This window comes from Bicyclus anynana, chromosome 21, assembly GCF_947172395.1.
Source record: "Bicyclus anynana chromosome 21, ilBicAnyn1.1, whole genome shotgun sequence".
Taxonomy (NCBI): domain Eukaryota; kingdom Metazoa; phylum Arthropoda; class Insecta; order Lepidoptera; family Nymphalidae; genus Bicyclus; species Bicyclus anynana.
In genome coordinates this window covers 674655-694749 of record NC_069103.1, presented here as the reverse complement: position 1 = coordinate 694749, position 20095 = coordinate 674655, and the positions used below count along the sequence as shown (strand labels likewise).

General features: G+C 36.3%; 1 protein-coding gene across 1 annotated transcript; it reads right to left on the bottom strand.

Moving 5' to 3' along the window:
* Window positions 1-11834: 11834 nt before the first annotated feature.
* Window positions 11835-19254, bottom strand: LOC112044641 (cytochrome P450 6B1-like). The gene is made up of 2 exons (XM_024080543.2): window positions 12770-19254; window positions 11835-12120 (listed from the first exon to the last, which is right to left on the bottom strand). Exons 1-2 carry the CDS (start codon window positions 13944-13946, stop codon window positions 11945-11947), a joined length of 1353 nt encoding a protein of 450 aa, XP_023936311.1. The 5' UTR covers window positions 13947-19254; the 3' UTR covers window positions 11835-11944.
* Between the last annotated feature and the right edge of the window lie 841 nt (window positions 19255-20095).

The window sequence follows — 20095 nt, the reverse complement described above, 5'->3', positions numbered from 1 at the left end:
CCGACGTATGTTATACATCAGCAGTTGTGCCCAGAGAGCTTTTAAGTAGGGTAGGCATTACATTATAGGCAGACAAGTTCCTATTAAATCCTTAGAGTAGGCAGTGCATTTTTATATGAAGTGCACATCATTGTACATCAGTGATATTGAAAGTGTATAAAACTATATCGAACTTCAGGCCTAATACACCTACTCACCACAAAATAACTCGGGAAGAGAAAAGATGAGATGGAAACTAACGTCGCCCAATAGCGGCGGAATTAAAATTCATCATATCAACCCAAATTCGCCTCACTATTGAGCACGAGTCTCCTTTCAGAATGAGAGGGTACAACTCTCTCATATACTAGTAGTAGCGTAGTAACTAACGGCCTTAGTCTGCTACGCCTGACACAATGTAGATTGGCAGACTTCAGACACGACGTAAAGAATTAAGAAAATTCTCGGAGGTGTACCTCGGACCGGATTCGAGCCTACGCCCTCCGAATCGAAGGCAGAGGTCATATCCACTGAACTGGAATTGAAATTATCACTCTCTTTTTTGTTCTAACAATACTAGAAAACAGTACAGTAGTTCTATGAGCATTTGTCGTTGACGCATGTTAGGTTAGGACCAAAACCTAAGAACATGGTAAAAGGTCACAAAAGTTTGGAGACCTTTGTTATACACTAAACACACAAAATATAATAAACAAAAAGTAAACACGAAACGGAAACATGTACGATTACATTTCAATTCCCAAAGCGAGTTATCGTTACAAAATCCACATGAAATTGTATGGTTCGTTCCCATGAATACACGTCTCGGTTGATTGAATCCGCTCCGAAAAAGGGTTCCGTGACGCCTATATCGGGAAATTATATAAAAAAATACAAATACCTACTAAGTAACAATAATACAGCGCACAAAAGTACGATTCAGTATCGGATTTGCATTTTCAAGACACTTTCAAATTTATTTATTTGAATGACCATTTTAGGGCAGAAGCATTTTCTTTACTAAACTTCGAATCCTAGACGTCTTCGTTTTTTAGGCCAATAAAATAGGCTCTGTGACTTCGATTCGCAGTCACTCAGTAACGCAGTGCTATGCGCTGTAGATTTACAAGACGGGGGTCTTGGGCTCAAATCCCGGCTGCGCTGATTTACCGTTCCGATGTCGTGTACAAACCGAAAGGAATGTGGATTTTCATCCCCCTCCTAACAAGTTAGCCCACTTCCATCTTAGATTGCATGATCACTTACCATCAGGTGAGATTGTAGTTAAGGGCTAACTTGTAAGGAATAAAAAAGGCTGATGATGTTGTATATCTATCAAAAGTCGATGATTTCATTCCTTGCTATAAATAATAATAATTTGTTAATAGGTACTTAACGATTTTTATTTATTTATTTTTTTAATAATTAATTTAGTTTATATAAAACTTTATATTTTAAATAATAATATTTTAAATGTTATTATGTACTTGAGGGTGGTCTTACGCACTAATTGTTAGTGAACCCTAAAATTTATAATCCATATTTCAATTACATAAGTACTAAAATCGCGCAGCGTTCTATTCTTTACTATCGTATACGCTTCATTTCACTTAGTTACTTAACACGTGCGTTCGAAAAGCAACTCTAAAACGCACGCAGTAAGGTTGAAATTCGTATTGTATGTACACAGAATGACGTTGAGTTTTATAATACCCCCCGCTGATACCCTGTGGCTTGATTTTATGACGTACGAGACAGTGTGGAATATATTGAGACCTTTTACGATCTCGTTAAATTGATAAATGCTATAGGTACACGGACTTTTAAATGTCAGATCTTAGCCAAATAGCCTTTATTTATTCTATATCTATCTATTCTAACTATTGAATAGGCGTTACTTCTTCGGAAGTTTATTATAAATAGACACCTTGTTTTGCTATTATCCGCGAAAAACCGACAAATCCGAGCGACAACGTCACACAGATCCGCCAGAATATTCTTTACGCACGTTTTACAATGAAACCATCAAGGTATTTCGATTCTACATCGTTCCTATGCGAAAAAAAATAAATGAGGATGCTCCTGATAGTCTTGCTACTGTTTAGATAGACACACAGATAGACTTGGAAAACGTAAAACACCCTTTTTTCGTTATATATTAGATACGTCTAGTATTGTAACACGCTATATCGTTCGTATTCATCATCATCATCATTATCATCAACATCATCATCATACCTGCCGATGAACGTCCAATGCAGGACATATGTCTTTTGTAGAGATTTCTAAACATCACGATACTGAGCCACCTGCATGCAGCGAATCCCTGCGACTCGCTTGATGTCGTCAGTCCACCTGGTGGGGGTCGACCTGCGCTTTTAGTGCGGGGTCTCCATTACAGCACTTTGGGACTCCAACGTCCATCGGCTCTTCGAACTATGTGCCCCGCCCACAGCCACTTCAGCTTTCAGCGACACGTTGAGCTATGTCGGTGACTTTGGTTCTTCTGCGGATCTCCTCATTTCTGATTCGATCACGCAGATATACTCTTAGCTCGTTCCATCGCCGCTGTGTGACTCTCAGCCTTCTTATGAGGCCCACAGTAAGGCGACCAAGTCTAGGAATCATAGGTAGGTACCTATTACCGAAATTAAATGAGGATGCTCTTGGTAGTCTGGTTCTCGACAGACACAATATACTTGGAAAACAAACATCCTTTATGCATCGGCTAAAATCAGACAGTTCGTTAGATAATAGTCTAGGTTACAGATTTAGACAACCATAAATAGACTGGATCTGAACAAACAAAAGCCTGTGGAAGCCTCCCGTTGAGTTGTTAGCTATAAATTCGGTTCGGCTTCCCTAATTAAGTCCACAGGAAGTATCCATCCGGAATATACAACTTCCGGTCCGATAAAATGCTAATTTCGTATTCAGTTCGGACTACTTTTTAGAAATGGAATTACGAGGAGGCAATACTCCATTATTTTTCCTTTTTTCTTTTTCATAAACTATGTTGGCATTGTTCTCTATAAAATGTTATCTTTTAGTGTTGTATGGATTGATGTTATAGTCTTATGTGTGGTAGTAAATTAGTTTTGTTGAGACTAGAGGTCCACCAACCAGAGTAGTACTGTCGTGTTTGTTTTTGTCAAGCAAAATATTTGACATAATACTCGTAATTAAGATCTTAATTAATTATGCTTTCCGGTGTCATTATAATTAACTAAGGTTTAACGCCTACACTTCAGGCTGATGAGAATTCAAAATGAACAAAATATGTTCTCACTGAATAGAGTCAAGGATATTTTGACCTTGACTATGATGGACACAAGACATTTTTAACACATGAATAAACTATGATAACAAAAGATATTATACTTTTTTCACAATATAAATGTTTGAAGCAATGTAACTTTTAACTCTAAATATGTTTTTAATTTAAATAATCGAAATTATTTTATTGAAAAAATTGCATAATTTAGCAATTATAATGCGTAAAACCCTGAACTGCTAAAAACGAAAGTTAAAGTAAACATTCCAATAAATGTTTACTGCTACACAGGTATTGTGAACATTTAATTTGCCTCGTAAAATAAACATGCCAGTTTTAAACAAAACGTTTAAAATTACAATCACGGTAAGGCGAGCGAAAATTAATTGTTTCATTTTTATCACTGAGTAGGTATGTGTGCAATTTCCGAGTTTTTTTTTATTTTATTTAATGACGAAGCTTGAATAAAGTTAGCCCTTGACTGCAATCTCACCTAAGGTTAAGTGACGATGGAATTTACTCGGAAGATCAATCTAAAATGGAAGCGTAAAGCGTTGCAAGTTTTTTCAGCCACCTCTGACGTTTTCTACGCGCCATCGTACCGGAACGCTGAATCGCTTGGCCGTACGTCTTTTACCGTAGAGTTCTAACTAGATACGGCAGATGCCTACGACCAGACCAAATCTGAGCCAGAAAGTCTGCAATTTTTTTTATTTCAAAATATTTATTTAGTCTATACTTTTCTGTTATTGTACAACTTTGTTAGAGCTAAGCAACTGGAGACTGGGTAAATGATTTCTTATTATTATGCCGAATATGCTGAGGAAAATATTTAAAAATGTGCTTTATATATTTGGACGGTAGTTTCATAATTTCTACCGTAGTTACTTATTTACGGTGGGAATACAGTGCTGAAAAATTTTCCACCTTCATAACATGAGTAAATCTCGCAATATAGTGGAGCTGTTAAAGGTTTTGAAAAACATTCTTGAAAAAAAAACAACTAATCTTGATACAAAGAACTCAAAAAACAAAGACACGACTCCATTGTAATTTTCCAAGTTAAAAACGACTTTGTAAACGAAAAAGAGAGATAACGTGATTACGCAAGAGCCTCCGGACAGGAGGAAAGTTTATAAAAGCGAACTTCAATATATTTATGTGCTTTCTTTTTGCTAGAAGGGATTTAACGCGCCTTTCAAAAACAAGATTTTAGGATAAACTCCTTAATACTTATAATATTTTACCTTTATATTTGTTAACAAAACATCGGCCGAGTCCTTGTTTGTCTCGCACACCGAGAGTTTTTTCCAGATAAAGAAATTAACACTGAATATGTTTAATAAATATAGTTGATTGCGTCGATTAAAACAATTTTGAAGTTCATATACATGAACTTCGTCGCGATAATCTATAGTAATAGGTATATAAAGCTGAAGAGTTTGATTGTTTGTTTGATTAAACGCGCTAATGTCAGGAACTACTGGTCCGATTTGAAAAATTCTTTCAGTGTTAGATAGCCCATTTATCGAGGAAGGCTATAGGCTATATTTTTCTACGGGATCGGGAACAACGCGGGTAAAACCGCGCGGCGTTAGTTAATTAATAAATAAAATTAAATAAATAACAGAAAATATATAGGTTATTTTCTAAATTTTTTTGATATAAAAAAAAATTAGCTTACAATATTTTTTTCTATCTACTATCTACTTCGTAGCCACACTATATCAGAAAAAAGAGTTATTTTAGGCGCGCGCAAGTAACGCCTTAAATATGTAAAATGTACCTAGAAAATGGCCGCTCTAAAGAACTAATCTTCGGGAGAAACTTTTTGAAAATTCATGACGTACAGGAGAGAAATTACTGCGCAATTTTCACGAGAACAAACTCTAGTGTAGCACATACCGTGGCCATAAATCATTCTGATGGAATGTAGAATAAGCTTGCAGATGCATTTCCACTATATCAGATCGCTTACTGTTTATTGAGATATACAGCTATGTTGCACATTTTGTGTACAGGAATGTATTTAGACAGGAATATCGTCATCGTCGTCATCAACCCATATTCGGCTCACTGCTGAGCTCGAGTCTCCTCTCAGAATGAGAGGGGTTAGGCCAATAGCCCACCACGCTGGCCCAATGCGGATTGGCAGACTTCACACACGCAGAGAATTAAGATAATTCTCTGGTATGCAGGTTTCCTCACGATGTTTTCATTCACCGATTGAGACACGTGATATTTAATTTCTTAAAATGCACACAACTGAAAAGTTGGAGGTGCATGCCCCGAACCGGATTCGAACCCACACCCTCCGGAATCGGAGGCAGAGGTCATATCCACTGGGCTATCACGGCTATATTAAACAGTAAAAACAATTTTAAATAACCCACGACAGGTAAAACGTTATTTAAAAAATTATAATAAAATATATATATTTTTTTAATTATGTAGCCCTTGACTACAATCTCACCTGATGGTAAGTGATGATGCAGTCTAAGATGGAAGCGGGCTAATTTGTTAGGAGAAGGTTGAAAATCCACATCGATTGGCGGTACGTCTTTGTCGGTAGGGTGGTAACTAACCGCAGCCGAAGCCTCCCACCAGCCAGACCTGGACCAATCAAGAAAATCTTAATCGGCCCAGCCGGGGATCGAACCCAGGACCTCCGTTTTGTAAATCTCCTGCGCATACCACTGCGCCACGGAGGCCGTCAAAATATAACAGTCGCGGCTTTTTTTTTGCCACGTTCATCATCAAGCCTCCTTCCTAACTTAATAATCATATATGAGTCAAAATAATATTATTAAATCGAATTAATCTAATATTTTTACCCTTTGTCGTAATCGAAACGGAGACAACGAAAGATTTTCGAAATAGTTTCAAATTGCTCAACAAAAGTCCACTATCACCAGAGAAAAGTGCTGTTAACTCGTAAGACATTCTGAAAATAAAACTCGAAAGTATATTATTACAGGCATTTGCTTCTAACTTCTAGGATGACTCTTTGGACTTCGTATTATTTTTGTCGACAAAGAATAAAATTTAGACACTAAAAATTTAATTATGAAGACATTTTTATACATGTACCTTTTCCGACTACCTACTAACATGCATCCAACGACATATCTTGTACAGAGAAATGGACAAAATAAACCAATAGCGGCGCAACCGGAATTTCGTCCGAAATTTTGTCTATTTCACGCCACGAGTTGGTGTTGGTCTCATGCTTGGCCTACTATTACATACTATTAATACTTGAATGCTAACTTGAGAGATTTATCCATACATATATGTTAGAAATCTCAATAGATCCACGGCAAATAGACCGGACTCTACATCATGTATGGTCATGCGTTAGATTCATTACTAACATGATCTTTCCGGCTAATAATAATAATAAAAAGCCTTTTATTTTCTCTTCTTCACAATATTTTACAATTAATTTAACTTAAAGTAGACATTAATTGTTATTATTAATCAGTCACAATTTTTAAAACAACTCATTACTTAATTATTCCGTTAATTATAATCCATGCATTGTCATAATCATAAAGAATATAGATGTTTTGTACAGTTATATCGATGAATTGTTATTATTTAATTAATTAAGTACAATTTTAAAACAATAATTTTTTCCGGCTAATAGGGAGGAGGGAAATATTGGTCATATTTTAATAGACATGGCTATTGAGTGATGTGTGACAAAGAACTATACTCTATAATAATAATTAAATACCAGCGCCACGACTGAAATCATCAACTATTTATGAAAAAGAACTGTAGATTCTAAATTAACTGAAAAGTATGCCTGGATTTGCATCTGCACCAATGAAATCGTCACAAAATCCTTTTTTAATTAAACATAAAAAGCCAAACGTATGACCAATCAGTTCAAATAATGAAATCAAAAAAAAAATCAAATTTATATTTGCCAGTACAATTGTTTAAATTTTGCACAATTCATAGAAGAACAATCAAAATTTTCCGTTATTAAAACCTCTAGAAAAACTGGAACATTTAACAGCAATACATTAAAGACAAGCAATTCTGCAACAATATTCTTTGTTCGCACAATCGATTGAGCTGCCGGCACTCTCGATATCGCAGCGGAAAATGTTTAAAAAACATCTCGAGAATCGAGTGCTCCGAGAGCAGATGCTCTAGTTCTGTTATTTGAACGCGGGCTAGGTCACGAGATGAGGCGGCGTTATAACCTGTTTATCAATTATATAAAATTGAAAAGTCTGTGATATCAAAATAACACAATCAAACTATGTAGGCAGACAGACAAGAATTATTGTCCAGGTTAATCTTTGGAACGGCTAAACCGATTTTAATGGGATATTCACTGGAAGTAAGGGGAGATTAAATAAGCCGTAATAGCCCAGTAGATATGACCTCTGCCTCTGATTCCGGTGTGGGTTCGAATTCGGTCCGGGGCATGCACCTCCAACTTTTCAATTGTGTGTATTTTAAGAAACTAAATATCTCAAACGGTGAAGGAAAAAAATCGTGAGGAAACCTGCATACCAGAGAATTTTCTTAATTCTCTGCGCGTGTGTGAAGTCTACCAATCCGCATTGGGCCAGCGTGGTCGACTATTGGCCTAACCCTTTTCATTCTAAAAGGAGACTCGAGCTCAGCAGTGAGCTGAATATGGGTTGACGATGATGATGATGAAGGGGAGGTTATTATGCATGCGTATTGGCTACTTTTTGTTCCGGAAAAATCCATAGTTCCCGCGGGGTGTGTGAAAAACTGAATTTCAAACGTACGAAGTTGCGAGTTCACCATGAAAGCATGGGAACATATATTTTTTGGGTAAAAAGTAGTCTTAATGTTGCTGCATAAGCTAGTCTCTCTTCTAGTGGAAGTTTCATTAAAATTGGTTCAACTGTTCTAGCGATTAGCTCGGACAAACAGAAAGACAGACAGGCAATAATTAAAAAAAAACGCTTATTTATGTTTTAGTATCGTGTGAATAGCTATTTAGCACTTGAAAAATCATAGTTATTTTGATTTCACAGATTCTTCAATTTTATTTATATGTATCGAGGATAATCGCTGTTTCTTTTGAATTGGACAGTACACCAATTCCCCCAGCGAGCAGTTCGTTTAAACATTTCCAGACTTCGATATTTGATCTGTAATTAAAATCAAAATTGTCTCTCGATATGTGAAAAGAAAAATGCTACTTAGGTACTTTAGAAATACTTAATTAATTAAACGGACGATAGGATGCAAATAAAGTCGGTACGATAATGATATAAAAATAATGTTATCTTAATTAAATGCAACGGTAACGTACAAAATACAAAACCTTGAGAATTTATGACTTCTTAATAAATTCTTTATTTAGATTCTTTATTTAACTAGCCGACGCCTACGAATTTGTATAGTCCTTTTCATGAAAGAACTAATGTCTTTAGACCCTCATTGTCAATTGGTAATGGCGGTCTTCTTGTCATTTGCGTAAGGCGCTGTCAATTTCAGTTCAGGTTTTAGCCGCGGGACTTCTTTCATGAAAAGGACTCTAGTTACTGGCCGTCAGCCATCTTCCCAACGCAAATGCGCGTGTATTGAGGTTTTTGGAAGTTATTGTTTTGGATATTTAATGACTCCCTACTAATATAATACGTATTATGTACCCATATAACTTTTTCTATAAACATTTAAGATAGAATAATTTTATGAATATTGTTTAATTGGCGGCAGATAATAATAATTATTTGTGTTTATAAAAAGTTTTTTTTAAATAAATGATATATTTTTTAATAAAATCTTGCGATAAAAAAATAACTTGATCACATACAATATTTTTTTTCATTTCCACGAAGATCTCCGCTGTATGCGACCCAGTTCAGCCGTTTACAGAGAAAACTGATTCACCAACTATTTTCATGAAAAGTTTCGCCGCACAATTTTTTATCACAAATTCACTACAATACGAAGTTCTATGCGATACACGAGTATTATATTTTCTATTGAGAAATATATGTAACAATTTTATCATGAAATTAAAACTGATATAATATAAGGATTATATTTTTGATATGCTCAACGCAAAAGTAAAACTCAGTCATGATGGGCCAGTCTTTAACTTACTTAAAAGCTTTAGCTTAGAATTTTTTATATTATGTGATTATACTAGATGCTCATATTGAATGTTGTTTAGTATACTGGCTGTATTTCCGCGTTACAGTCAGGCTGATCCTTTGCGCAAAACGTGAACCGTCATCAGTAGAGGCAAATAGTCGCGGTGAAATAATTCAGTTAATATTCACTATTTTAAGATTTCAGGGGTAAGTTAGCTTACAAATTCGGCTTAACTTAACAACATAACTCACTGTTGAGAAACGAGTCTCCTCTAAGAATGAGAGGGGTTAGGTCTTAGTCCACCACGCTGGCCCAATGCGGATCGGCAGACTTCACACACATAGAGAGTTAAGAAAATTCTCAGGTATTCAGGTTTGCTCACGGTTTCCGTTTGATACACGTGATATTTAATTTCTTAAAATGCACACAACTGAAAAGTCGTAGATGCTTGCCCCGGACCGGACTCGAATCTACACCGTCCGAACAGATCCACTGGGCTGGCTATCACGACTCTAGTTAGCTTATGAGACGGATATCTTAGCATTCCATAGATTCACCGTTCAGGTGCTGGGTCCAATGCATGGCAGAGAGAAAAACTACGAACGGAGTCCTGGACTTGTGACCAACAGGCGTAGGGTTAAGGAATTCCTTCACAATCGATTATCACTCCCCTTCTCCTGTTGTTCTCCCTGCCTAGCTAAATTTGGTAAGATCGTATTAGAGAGGCCATGGTCTTTAAGCAAGTTATAGAGATATTTTGCTGGTAATCTTCTCGCACCTAATTCTCTAGCGTACACAATAATATATATTCAGTACAGGCTATATTTTATACCCGTATTCTTATGAGAATACAAACAACGCGCGTGAAACCGTGGGCAGTCCGCTAGTATAAAAATTTCCCGAACGATATAGCAAAAAAGTCTTATACCGAAAAATCTCATCCCGAAAAAACTCAATAATGTGATATCTAACATGTTTGTACCCGCTGTGTTCTTTTTGTCAGTAGACAGTTCTCATATGTAGTAATTTTATTTGCTAGTTACTTTGTTTGTGATGTAACGTTATCTTTATGGGAGCAAGGCATTACCGTTGTAGCTTCACTTTGATGGGCGCACGTCAGACAATTTTTATACTACAAGATTTCTTTATGATTTTCTGACGTGATTCGCAACGCCAAGCTTATAGTCAGGGATCCGTAGAACATTTTGTCCAACTGATTACTATCAAGTTAATTTTTCGTGAGTAGCTTAACTATTTTTAATAACCTCGTTACTGATCCAAGTTGTGAGGATGGTAGTTTATCAAAAGTTGTTACTAACCAGATGTTTTCTTTACTGTTGCATAATTAATAGTTATACAACTTAACAGCCATAATATCCTACAAATTGCGTGGTACATTATCTAATTCTGACGCTCGGAAATTTTTATTTCCTGGGAACTCAGTTAGCTACCAGAATCAAAAATTTTCGTAAATAAAAAAGTTACTCACGAAAAAGTAACTTGATAGTAATCAGTTGTTTTTTTTATTAAGAAAGAATACAATAAGGAATATAAGGTACGTAACTTATCCTAATAACAATGCAAATCATGCCCACGTGGAACGGTGGCAAGAATACTGGCTGCTTTTCCGCGCTGTTAAAAAAAATTGTTATTTTTGAGAATCATATGCTATTATTTTATTCCCCTATTATATATTAATATTTTAAAAATTCATTTTAAAAGTGCCACTTCCGAGTTTGCTATGCTTGATAAAAATCAGCATCAAGCAGCTAGAAATCGCTTGACAGAAAGACGAAGAATTATATTATATTTTGTGCTTTAAAATTGGTGATTGTTATAGGAAAATTATAGTATGAAAATGAAACTTAACATTGGTAGAGTATATAGCATGACTCGATTATAAAATTGTAAAGTCGCATCGTAGTCGTATCGTACGGTTGAAGGCATCTGAATGTTTTGAACTAATCAACTTTCAAATAAAATGTTTGTTGTAAAAGTCGGTGGGTGTTATTGTTATTTATGTAAGTACTTTAATGGGATTAATGACAAATTTTATAGACCCTTCATGTGGGGCGCCATACCTGGTGATGCGTTGGGAATGCGTACAGAGTCGTAAGGCTTACAATTAAACATTTTATTGATATTGTTCTAGTAACTGTCAATAAAATGTGTGTACGTATTGAAGAAGTGTCTCGGTCCAGTGGTTAGGATGGCTTCGCATCACGAAAGTTTGGATTCAAGTCCTGGGTTACGTAATACTGATTTTTTTTTCTATGAAATGTATAGTGCCATTTCATAGCCCAGAGTTGGAAGAAAGTGGGTGATTGCATTTCCGTGTCTTAGAGAGCACCCTAAGCCTAAACTTTAAGCCATCGATCCCGGTCGTTATTTTTATTAACTTTTCCTAGTGATCTTAAAAGAATCCCTGCAAATCCAAATTGAAGCAGCGTGGTGGGTCTAAAGACTAGTAAAATCAAAAAAGTCATAGAAAACATGTTTATTTGAAAATTGCACACGTAATTATTACATTAAAAAGAATTAGGAAGTTTTTATTCAAAGTATCTTCTAGATTTTTATTTTTATAACATAAATTCATTGTGGGATTCTTCTTCTTAGAATATTCAAATGTATGCCTCCCTTTGCTGCATACGTAATCCGATTTGGGTCAGGTGTTATATATTTCTGGGTATCCTTGGATTTCTCGACATAAAAAGTAGAGAAAAATTTAATCAAACATATACGGCTCTGGTACTTAGCAAAGAGTTTACCTGAAATTTTATAACTGTTATTAATAACACACCAGCGGACGCCCCTGTGGGGGATAAATATAGCCTATGTTACTAGTCGACTATGTAGCTTTCCCTTGGTGAAAGAATTATTAATATCGGTTTAGTAGTTTAGCCGTGAAAGCTAAATAACTAATTTTTAACCGACTTCAAACAAAGGAGGAGGTTATCAATTCGTCGGAATCTTTATTCTTTACAAGTTAGGCCTTGACTAAAATCTCACCTGATGATACTCGTAAGTGATGATGCAATCTAAGATGGAAGCGGGCTAACTTGTAAGTCCATACCCCTTTCGGTTTCTACACGTACAACGCACCAGAACGCTAAATCGCTTGGCGGTACGTCTATGCCGGTAAGGTGGTCAGTAGCCACGGCTGTAGCCTCCCACCGGCCAGACCAATTGAGAAAACTTCAATCAGCCCAACTGGGGATCGAACCAAGAACCTTCGCCTTGTAAATGCACCATGCATACCACTGCAACATCAGTAAGTTATGGGTTCGACTATTTGACTATTGTCGTAAGTACTTCTAACACAATTATTCAAAATAATCGAAAGGGAACGATAATATTGGTCATATTTGTAAGATTTAGAAAATAATTCTATAAATGTTAGTAATTATAACATCTTACCAATGCAGTGCCGTGGACCAGTACCGAAAGGAATATTAGCACAAGGATGTCTACAGCTATCATTCCCTGCAGAAAATCTCTCTGGATCGAATTTATTGGGATTCGGGTAGTACTTTTCATCGCGACTTATGGCTAATAGTGGCACCAATATAGTTACATCCTTTTCAATAGTAATATTTGTTCCAGGTATTTTATAATCGGCTTTTGCACGCCGAGTTAGATCTGCTGTCGGGTATTTCCGAAGAGTCTCATGTAATACTTTGTCCATGTATGACAGTTCAGCAATTGCTTCAATCGTTATATTGCCGTTGTGTCGGGCTAGAACTACATCAACTTCTGCAATTAGTTTTTCTTGTATATCAGGATTCAGAGCTAGTTCGTACATTGTAAAAGCCAAAGCAGCTGCAGAAGTTTCTGAACCTATAAAAAAAATTAATGCTTGCGCTGCTAAAATTTCATTAGTCATTTCTTGATATTCAGATGCGCTATTCGGATCCTCACCATTTTTTACTTTAGTAATATTACCTTGATTTTTTAACTCTATCAATGTATCTATGAAATCATTTTTTTTACTAGGTACACCATTTCTTGCGAGTATAATATCATTAACTAATTCAAGTAAAAATCCATTTATGTTTTTACTAAAGAATGACAAATTCAATGACTTAAGTGCACCTGGATGTAATAAATCTACGTCTTGTGAAAAACTTCTGACTGAAACAGCATTATTAACTTCTCTTAATTTTTCCATCATTTTTCCACTGTCTGTGTTGATATCAAGTCCAAAAGAACAAGCCACAATAGATGAGGTGGTAAATATTTCAATAAGCTTTTTAATTTCTTGATTATTTTGTGTTTCCGTAATTTTTTTAAGACGATTGATGAATATATCTCCTCTTTCGTTAATTAAGGCAACCATATTTCTCAATTTTCCACTTGTAAATAAATGTGAAAGTTGATTTCTTAGTGGCCGCCAAATTTTTGAATTTGCATGAAAAAGATTACCGCCCAAACCTTTTAGATTGTACTCAATACCGCGATCTTCAAAATATTCAAAATCTTTTATCAATATGTTCTTTATCACATCCAAATCTCTTACAAGCAGGCTACGTCTAGTCATCCTATAAAAACCAACAAGTTTAGTTACAAGTAAAATCAAAGTATTAAGAAAAACCATTTTGCACTGTACTTTATGGCGGTGCAATTTACTGAAATGACTTACAAAGCCTTTGGTGTCGTAACATACTTTCGAATAATAATGAACAGCTTGATAACAAAAAGATAAATTCTTCAAAGTCCATAAAAAGGTTAGTAATTTAAAATTTTAATTAGTGTCAGGACCACTTTTTTCAATACATACGAGTAAGGTCATATGAATGTTGGTTGAAATAATAAGAGATGGTGTAATGTATGGGAATAAATGAAATTAAAAAAAGTGTTTTAAGTTTGAGAAAACAATTAGCAGACGTCTATGAAGAATGTGTTTAAAAAAATCGAGGATTACAGATCTCCTCGAGTCTTTGATCAAGATCTATTTTAGTAGAAAAAATAGATCGTCGGCAGCTCGTTCCCGCCCTCTCGCCCGCATCTAGTGTTTGATCAGAATTAGACGGCCCCCCACACGCGCTCGATCCCACTCCTGAATTTATCTACCTTTTACTGAATTATTCTGTGATGATATGGAAATTGTATAGTCGATAATTACGGATAAATAAATTAAAAACATACATTACAAAATACTCACTTGACATTGAGACTTAAGCGATTATTTTATCTTTGACAGCAACCCCGTTAGAATAGTTTACTGACAAATAAAACATTAGCTGTTTGTACTCGTAGTTGACAACGCACGTTCCTTATTCATTACCGTAGTTGATTAAATATATGAATAATGTTTTTTTCATGAAATAAACATTATAAATTCTCCTTGTAGGTTCTGACAGAAGCTGAAGCAGCAATATGCACATAGTTCGAAGACCCGATTGAGGTTGGGGTCCCAAAGTGCTGGAATGGCGACCTCACACCGGAAAATGCAGTGTTAGTCGACTCGACTAGGTGGACCGAGGACATCAAGCGAGTTGTAGAGAGCCGCTGGATGCTGGCGGTTTGAAACCGTTTGGTTTGGAAGTCCATGTAAGAGGACTATATCCAGCATGGATGTCTATCGGCTGATTATGATGATGATTACTATGAAACTTCGATAGAGCTGAACAGCGTCGGTCATTGTGTCACTACTTAAGTGGTTTTGGTTTGATGGGTTTATTATCATCATGATCAGTTTTGTACCGTCTTTCTGCTGACTACAGACTTCTTATCGGTCCCGTTAATCTAGTAGTTTGCTTATGTTGCTTGTAATTACACAGTCCACGATTTTAAGTCTTGGGCCAGGCTTTGAAATATGTATTTACTTTTTCTTTCTTCTAAGTTTTCAGTTCAATTCTCAGCCTGGCATTAGGAAGTTTGTGTGTAGATCACAGCCATTATAACATCTGATAGTGGTTGTCAAAAGTCCTCCTCTTCGTAATTTAGAAATATCCAAGACCACTTTTAAAACCAAAATTAGAAAACATTATCTTTTAATAGAAAACATGTAAGTAATGGGTCCTTTGTTTTGTTTAATTTATTATAATATTTATTTACCAAATTATTATGTTATCATTTATTTATTGTATTATTATTTATAATTGGCTTTACTACTTGTTTCTACTAGTAATATTTTTTTATTTAATTTACGTATCTGTATCTTTTTTATATTTGTCGATGTTTGTTAGAGGCGCTCCGCACGTCTCGATACCATCCAAACGTCACCTTAATGGCTCCACGGAAGATCAGCGCGGTATCCTTACGGATACTGCAATATGCTGAGTGGTGACCCTTTTAGGATCACATCATGCAAGTTGCAATGTATTTAATTTATTGTTTTTTTTTTCTCTCTTTTCTTTGTATGATTTGTATTTTGAATAAACTTTTCTTTCGTTCTTTCTTTCTAAAAAGGACCAATGACATTTTCAGTTCGCCATTCCGCATTCGATTTAATATGCTGATTACTTCTTTGTTTAAAAGTAGTTACAGTCAAGGTGGGACAAACAGGGGAGTGAGATGATATCAATTACACGAAGCTATTCTGATTTCAATAAAAATACCTATCCATTAGCTCTACATCAGGTATCAGCTATAAATCTCCCAGATAGCGCATTACCCACCGCCCTTGATGGTGAGCGTGGAATTACGCGGATTACCTCATTAGGGTGGCGGCTAAGACCCGAATTTATAGCTCGGGATAATATTCTGTCTCCCATTGCGGGCACTGTTGGCGAATTAACATTACAGATACGCTAGCTTCACAGATATTTGAGACTTCACACTCAGCTTCAGTTGTAGTGTACACTGGAGTAGACAGAGCACGTTGGAAGCAGTACTGCCAAGGTGATTTCTGTTACCACTCAGCATTGCTATGTTCGGATCGGAAAGGTTTGGTTGCTGGACACAGGGCGGTAGGTACTTTGTGGGACTCTCCTTTAATTACCTAATTTAAAAAGGTTATTAATTGTATTCTCCTGAAAAGAAACTAGTGTTAGGTACCTAGAGCTGTCGTATTATCGTATTCTCACGGTTCTATAAAGTAGGTACTCCATCAAATAATTAACCAGTACCCACAAACGTTACCTTATTTGCCCAATCTGCCAAGTCTCGGATCCGTAGGTCATCACTATAAAACCTTAAACCTAACCCTGTTGAAATAGGCCCTAATTTGTAAGCATCCGCCTGGAACACAGTTTGTAAAAGAACAAAGCTTATACAAACCATCGAAGAGTATCAGCCACATTGCTTTGTTACCGCAGTGGGACTCATAAAATCGAAAGCACAGCCAAGGACAGCGCGCCCGGAAGCGACCGGACAAAACGTCCGGCGCTCACTACTCGCAGTTACCGATTCGGAAAAACTACAAAGACCTCTAAAAGAGACGAGAGATAAGAATGCTTTCTTTTGTCTTTCTATGTATTCATTCAATTAAAACACTACGAGGATTAGTACAAAAGTATAGAAATTCTCGATTTAGTTGATAGCTTTTAAAACATAATTTGAAAGGAAGTTTCGGTATAATTACGCAATTTGATAATTGTGTTCAATACGTCTATTTGTTTCCAGTTTTTATGAAGATGAGGATTTTCTTCCTTAATATACCCTACCCAATGGACAGTGTCTGCGATTGCTAGAACTTCGTATTATGGTAGGTATAAAAGAGTTTAAACCCCTGATAGCCAGCAGGTTTTAAAAGTCTGCCCTCCATTGTTATAGAAGGTATTTTCATTTTTTATTTTCTATTTTAGACCTGGATACAGGTTGGACTATAAAACTATTAAGAAATCTTAATAAATTATCTTCACTCTGTTCTTAATACATTCCTAGAAACGGCCTGGAGCTGAGAAGCAGGTGGCGACACAACCCGCTAAAAAGCTAACTATTAACTTCTAGAGCCTGTCAAGTCCAAAGCCAACGCAAAGTAGCAGCATGGTGGGTCAAAGCTCCAAATTGCTACTTCTATAAGGAGAGGACCAAAATCACTGATATAGCTCAGTGAGTCGCGAAGCTGAAGTGGCAATGGGCAGGCCACATAGTTCGAAGAGCCGATGGACGTTGGGGTCCCAAGGTGCTGGAATAGCTACCCCGTACCGGAAAGCGCAGTGTTGGTCGACGCCCCACTAGGTGGACCGAAGACATCAAGGGGGTTGCAAGGAGCCGCTGGATGCTCGCGGGTCGAGACCGTTTTGTTTGGAAGTCCATGCAAGAAGGCCTATGTCCCGAAGTGGACGTCTATCAGCTGATAATGATGATGATAAGGGGAGAGGCAGGGTTCTGTAGTAGGCTATTAAAATGGGCTGTTCAGTAACACTCAAAAATATTTAAAAAATACTTCTACTTTTACAATTCTGTCTAGAAGTATCGTATTCTTGGAGTAAAAATTCAAAGTACGCCTTTGTAGACTCAAAGAGGCTACCACCTTGCGGAATTTAACCGGCGCTTTGAGCACTCGATCGTCTAGAGGAAAGCGCTACAAAGCGCTTGCAAAATTACTTTTCTATCGCCCTAAGTAAATATTAGTGCAAGAATTGTTTTACGAGAATTTGTTGAATTAAATTCTTTTGGTATAACACCCAGGCACAGTAAAGATATTACAACCAGTAGTTGGACTTCATACTAGAGGTCGAAACGCGAGCTATACCTACGCACCTTGAACATAGGGTGTATCACATGTTTACGTACCGCGCGGCTGTAGGTATTTATTTCAAAAATACGGCCGAGTTATTATACTGCTTGTAATATCTTTACTGTGACCCAGGTTACTTGGATTGAAAAATAGTTGAATCATCCAAATCACCACAGGAAATTGCTACCTACGTTTTTGTTCGCGGCGTTTCTAATTTTGTAATCGAATAGGCAAATAAAATTAAATATCATTGGTAGGCGAAACTACCGGTGGTTCCTCACTCCGTGAAACAAGGACGTGTAAATTTTAGGGTAAGAAGGGGTAAGGCTTTCCGTCCTCATTTATTTCCCTTAAGTATTTCTTTTTAGATAAATAAGATTGGTAATTAAAACAACTTCATGGTTTAATTTAATCAAGTTGTCGTATTATTGTGTATAGTAGAATATTAACTTTAAAATTGTAATAGGTTTTAATTGGGAACTGTATAACCCATTCGCTTACGTTTGAGCAGTATAATTTAACTTCTCAAAATATTATATTATTAGAACAAACTGTTAAAACTCAGTCAATCTGGAACTTTATTTAAAAGAAAACATCGGCATGTTAGAGCTCTACTAGTTACAAAGGTCCCGTACAAAGTAGAAATAGCTTGTCTTAAGAGTATAGTTTGATAATTTCGTTTGAATTAAATCAAAAAACAACGATTACAATACAATAAAACTAATATCAAGTATTTTAAGTTTGTAAAATTATCTTATGAAACAGACTATTTTATGAAGCCTTATTTATTATCTTATGAAGCCGCTTTTTAACTTTTTCTTTCAAAATTAATTATTATGATTAGATGTTATGTTTATACATAATATAATAAATAATACCTAATAAATTACTTTGCCCCATGTTTTCATTTGTAATCAAATTATACTAATAATTAAAAAAAATGTTTCGTCTTATGAATGCAATGCTAGTCAAACCGTCATATTGACTTTGGCTGCTATACCAAGCGCCTTATTTAATTTTGTAAATGTATAGCATAATGCGTATCAATGTAATTGAAAAAAAAATCCAAATTAACTATGTATAAACATATTAATTACAACAAAATGTACGCAAAACACCTTATCGCTAAGCAGCGATAAGGTGTCTACTCTTATCAAGCAACTTAAGAAATTACATGTACCTTAATGTAATGTTTGGATATGAAGAGGCAAGATTTTCCGTCCTCATTTGGGAACCCTAAAAACGACAGGCAGACACGAAACAGTGTCCCCAGGTGGTCGTGGGCCGACTGAACGAATGACTGGCCTGATGGAGGGGCGAATGAATGGGCGGGAGCGACTAATGACCCACGTCAGGACTGACGCGACATTCGCGAGCACTTGCGACGTGTCGCAAGACAAAATGTTGTACGACATATAGACAGACATCTCATTTTATGAAGGCTATAATTTTGTCAGCCTAAGCTCCTGCCAAATAAGTACGGTAGGTAATTATGGAGTTTGGGCCTTGGTGGCTAAGGAAGAAAGCAAGTCTCAAGGATACTCAATTGACTTAGTATAAAACGAACGGTTAGGCCAATCGTCTAACACGCTGGCCCAATGCGGATTGGCAGACACGCAGAGAATTAAGAAAATTCTCTGGTATGCAGGTTTCCTCACGATGTTTTTCTTTCACCATTTGAGACATGTGATATTTAATTTCTTAAAATGCACACATCTGAAGTATGGAGGTGCATGTCCCGGACTGGATTCGAACCCACATCCTCCGGAATCGAAGGCAGAGGTCATATCTACTAGGCAGCATCCACTATCGCAGCTCTCAGTTATTGTGTTTATGGTAAAAGAATTTTTCAAGTAAGGTTTCAGACTAGGGCTCCAACTCCGCTTGTTCCAAAATGCGTTAAAAACAAAAAGTCGCTTGCGTGTCATTGCTTAAACAAAACACGGACATTACTGGCCGCGTATTAATCATGGACCCTTTTCTTGGCTACGTTTCTTTTATTCCGCCAAATTGGAATGCTTTATGCTGTAATGTCCAGACAGCGTAGGAAGGAACGCCCGAAATGTACTGTTATTGTTTTTGTGAATGTATCGCCATAAACAATGAATTTCATGGCG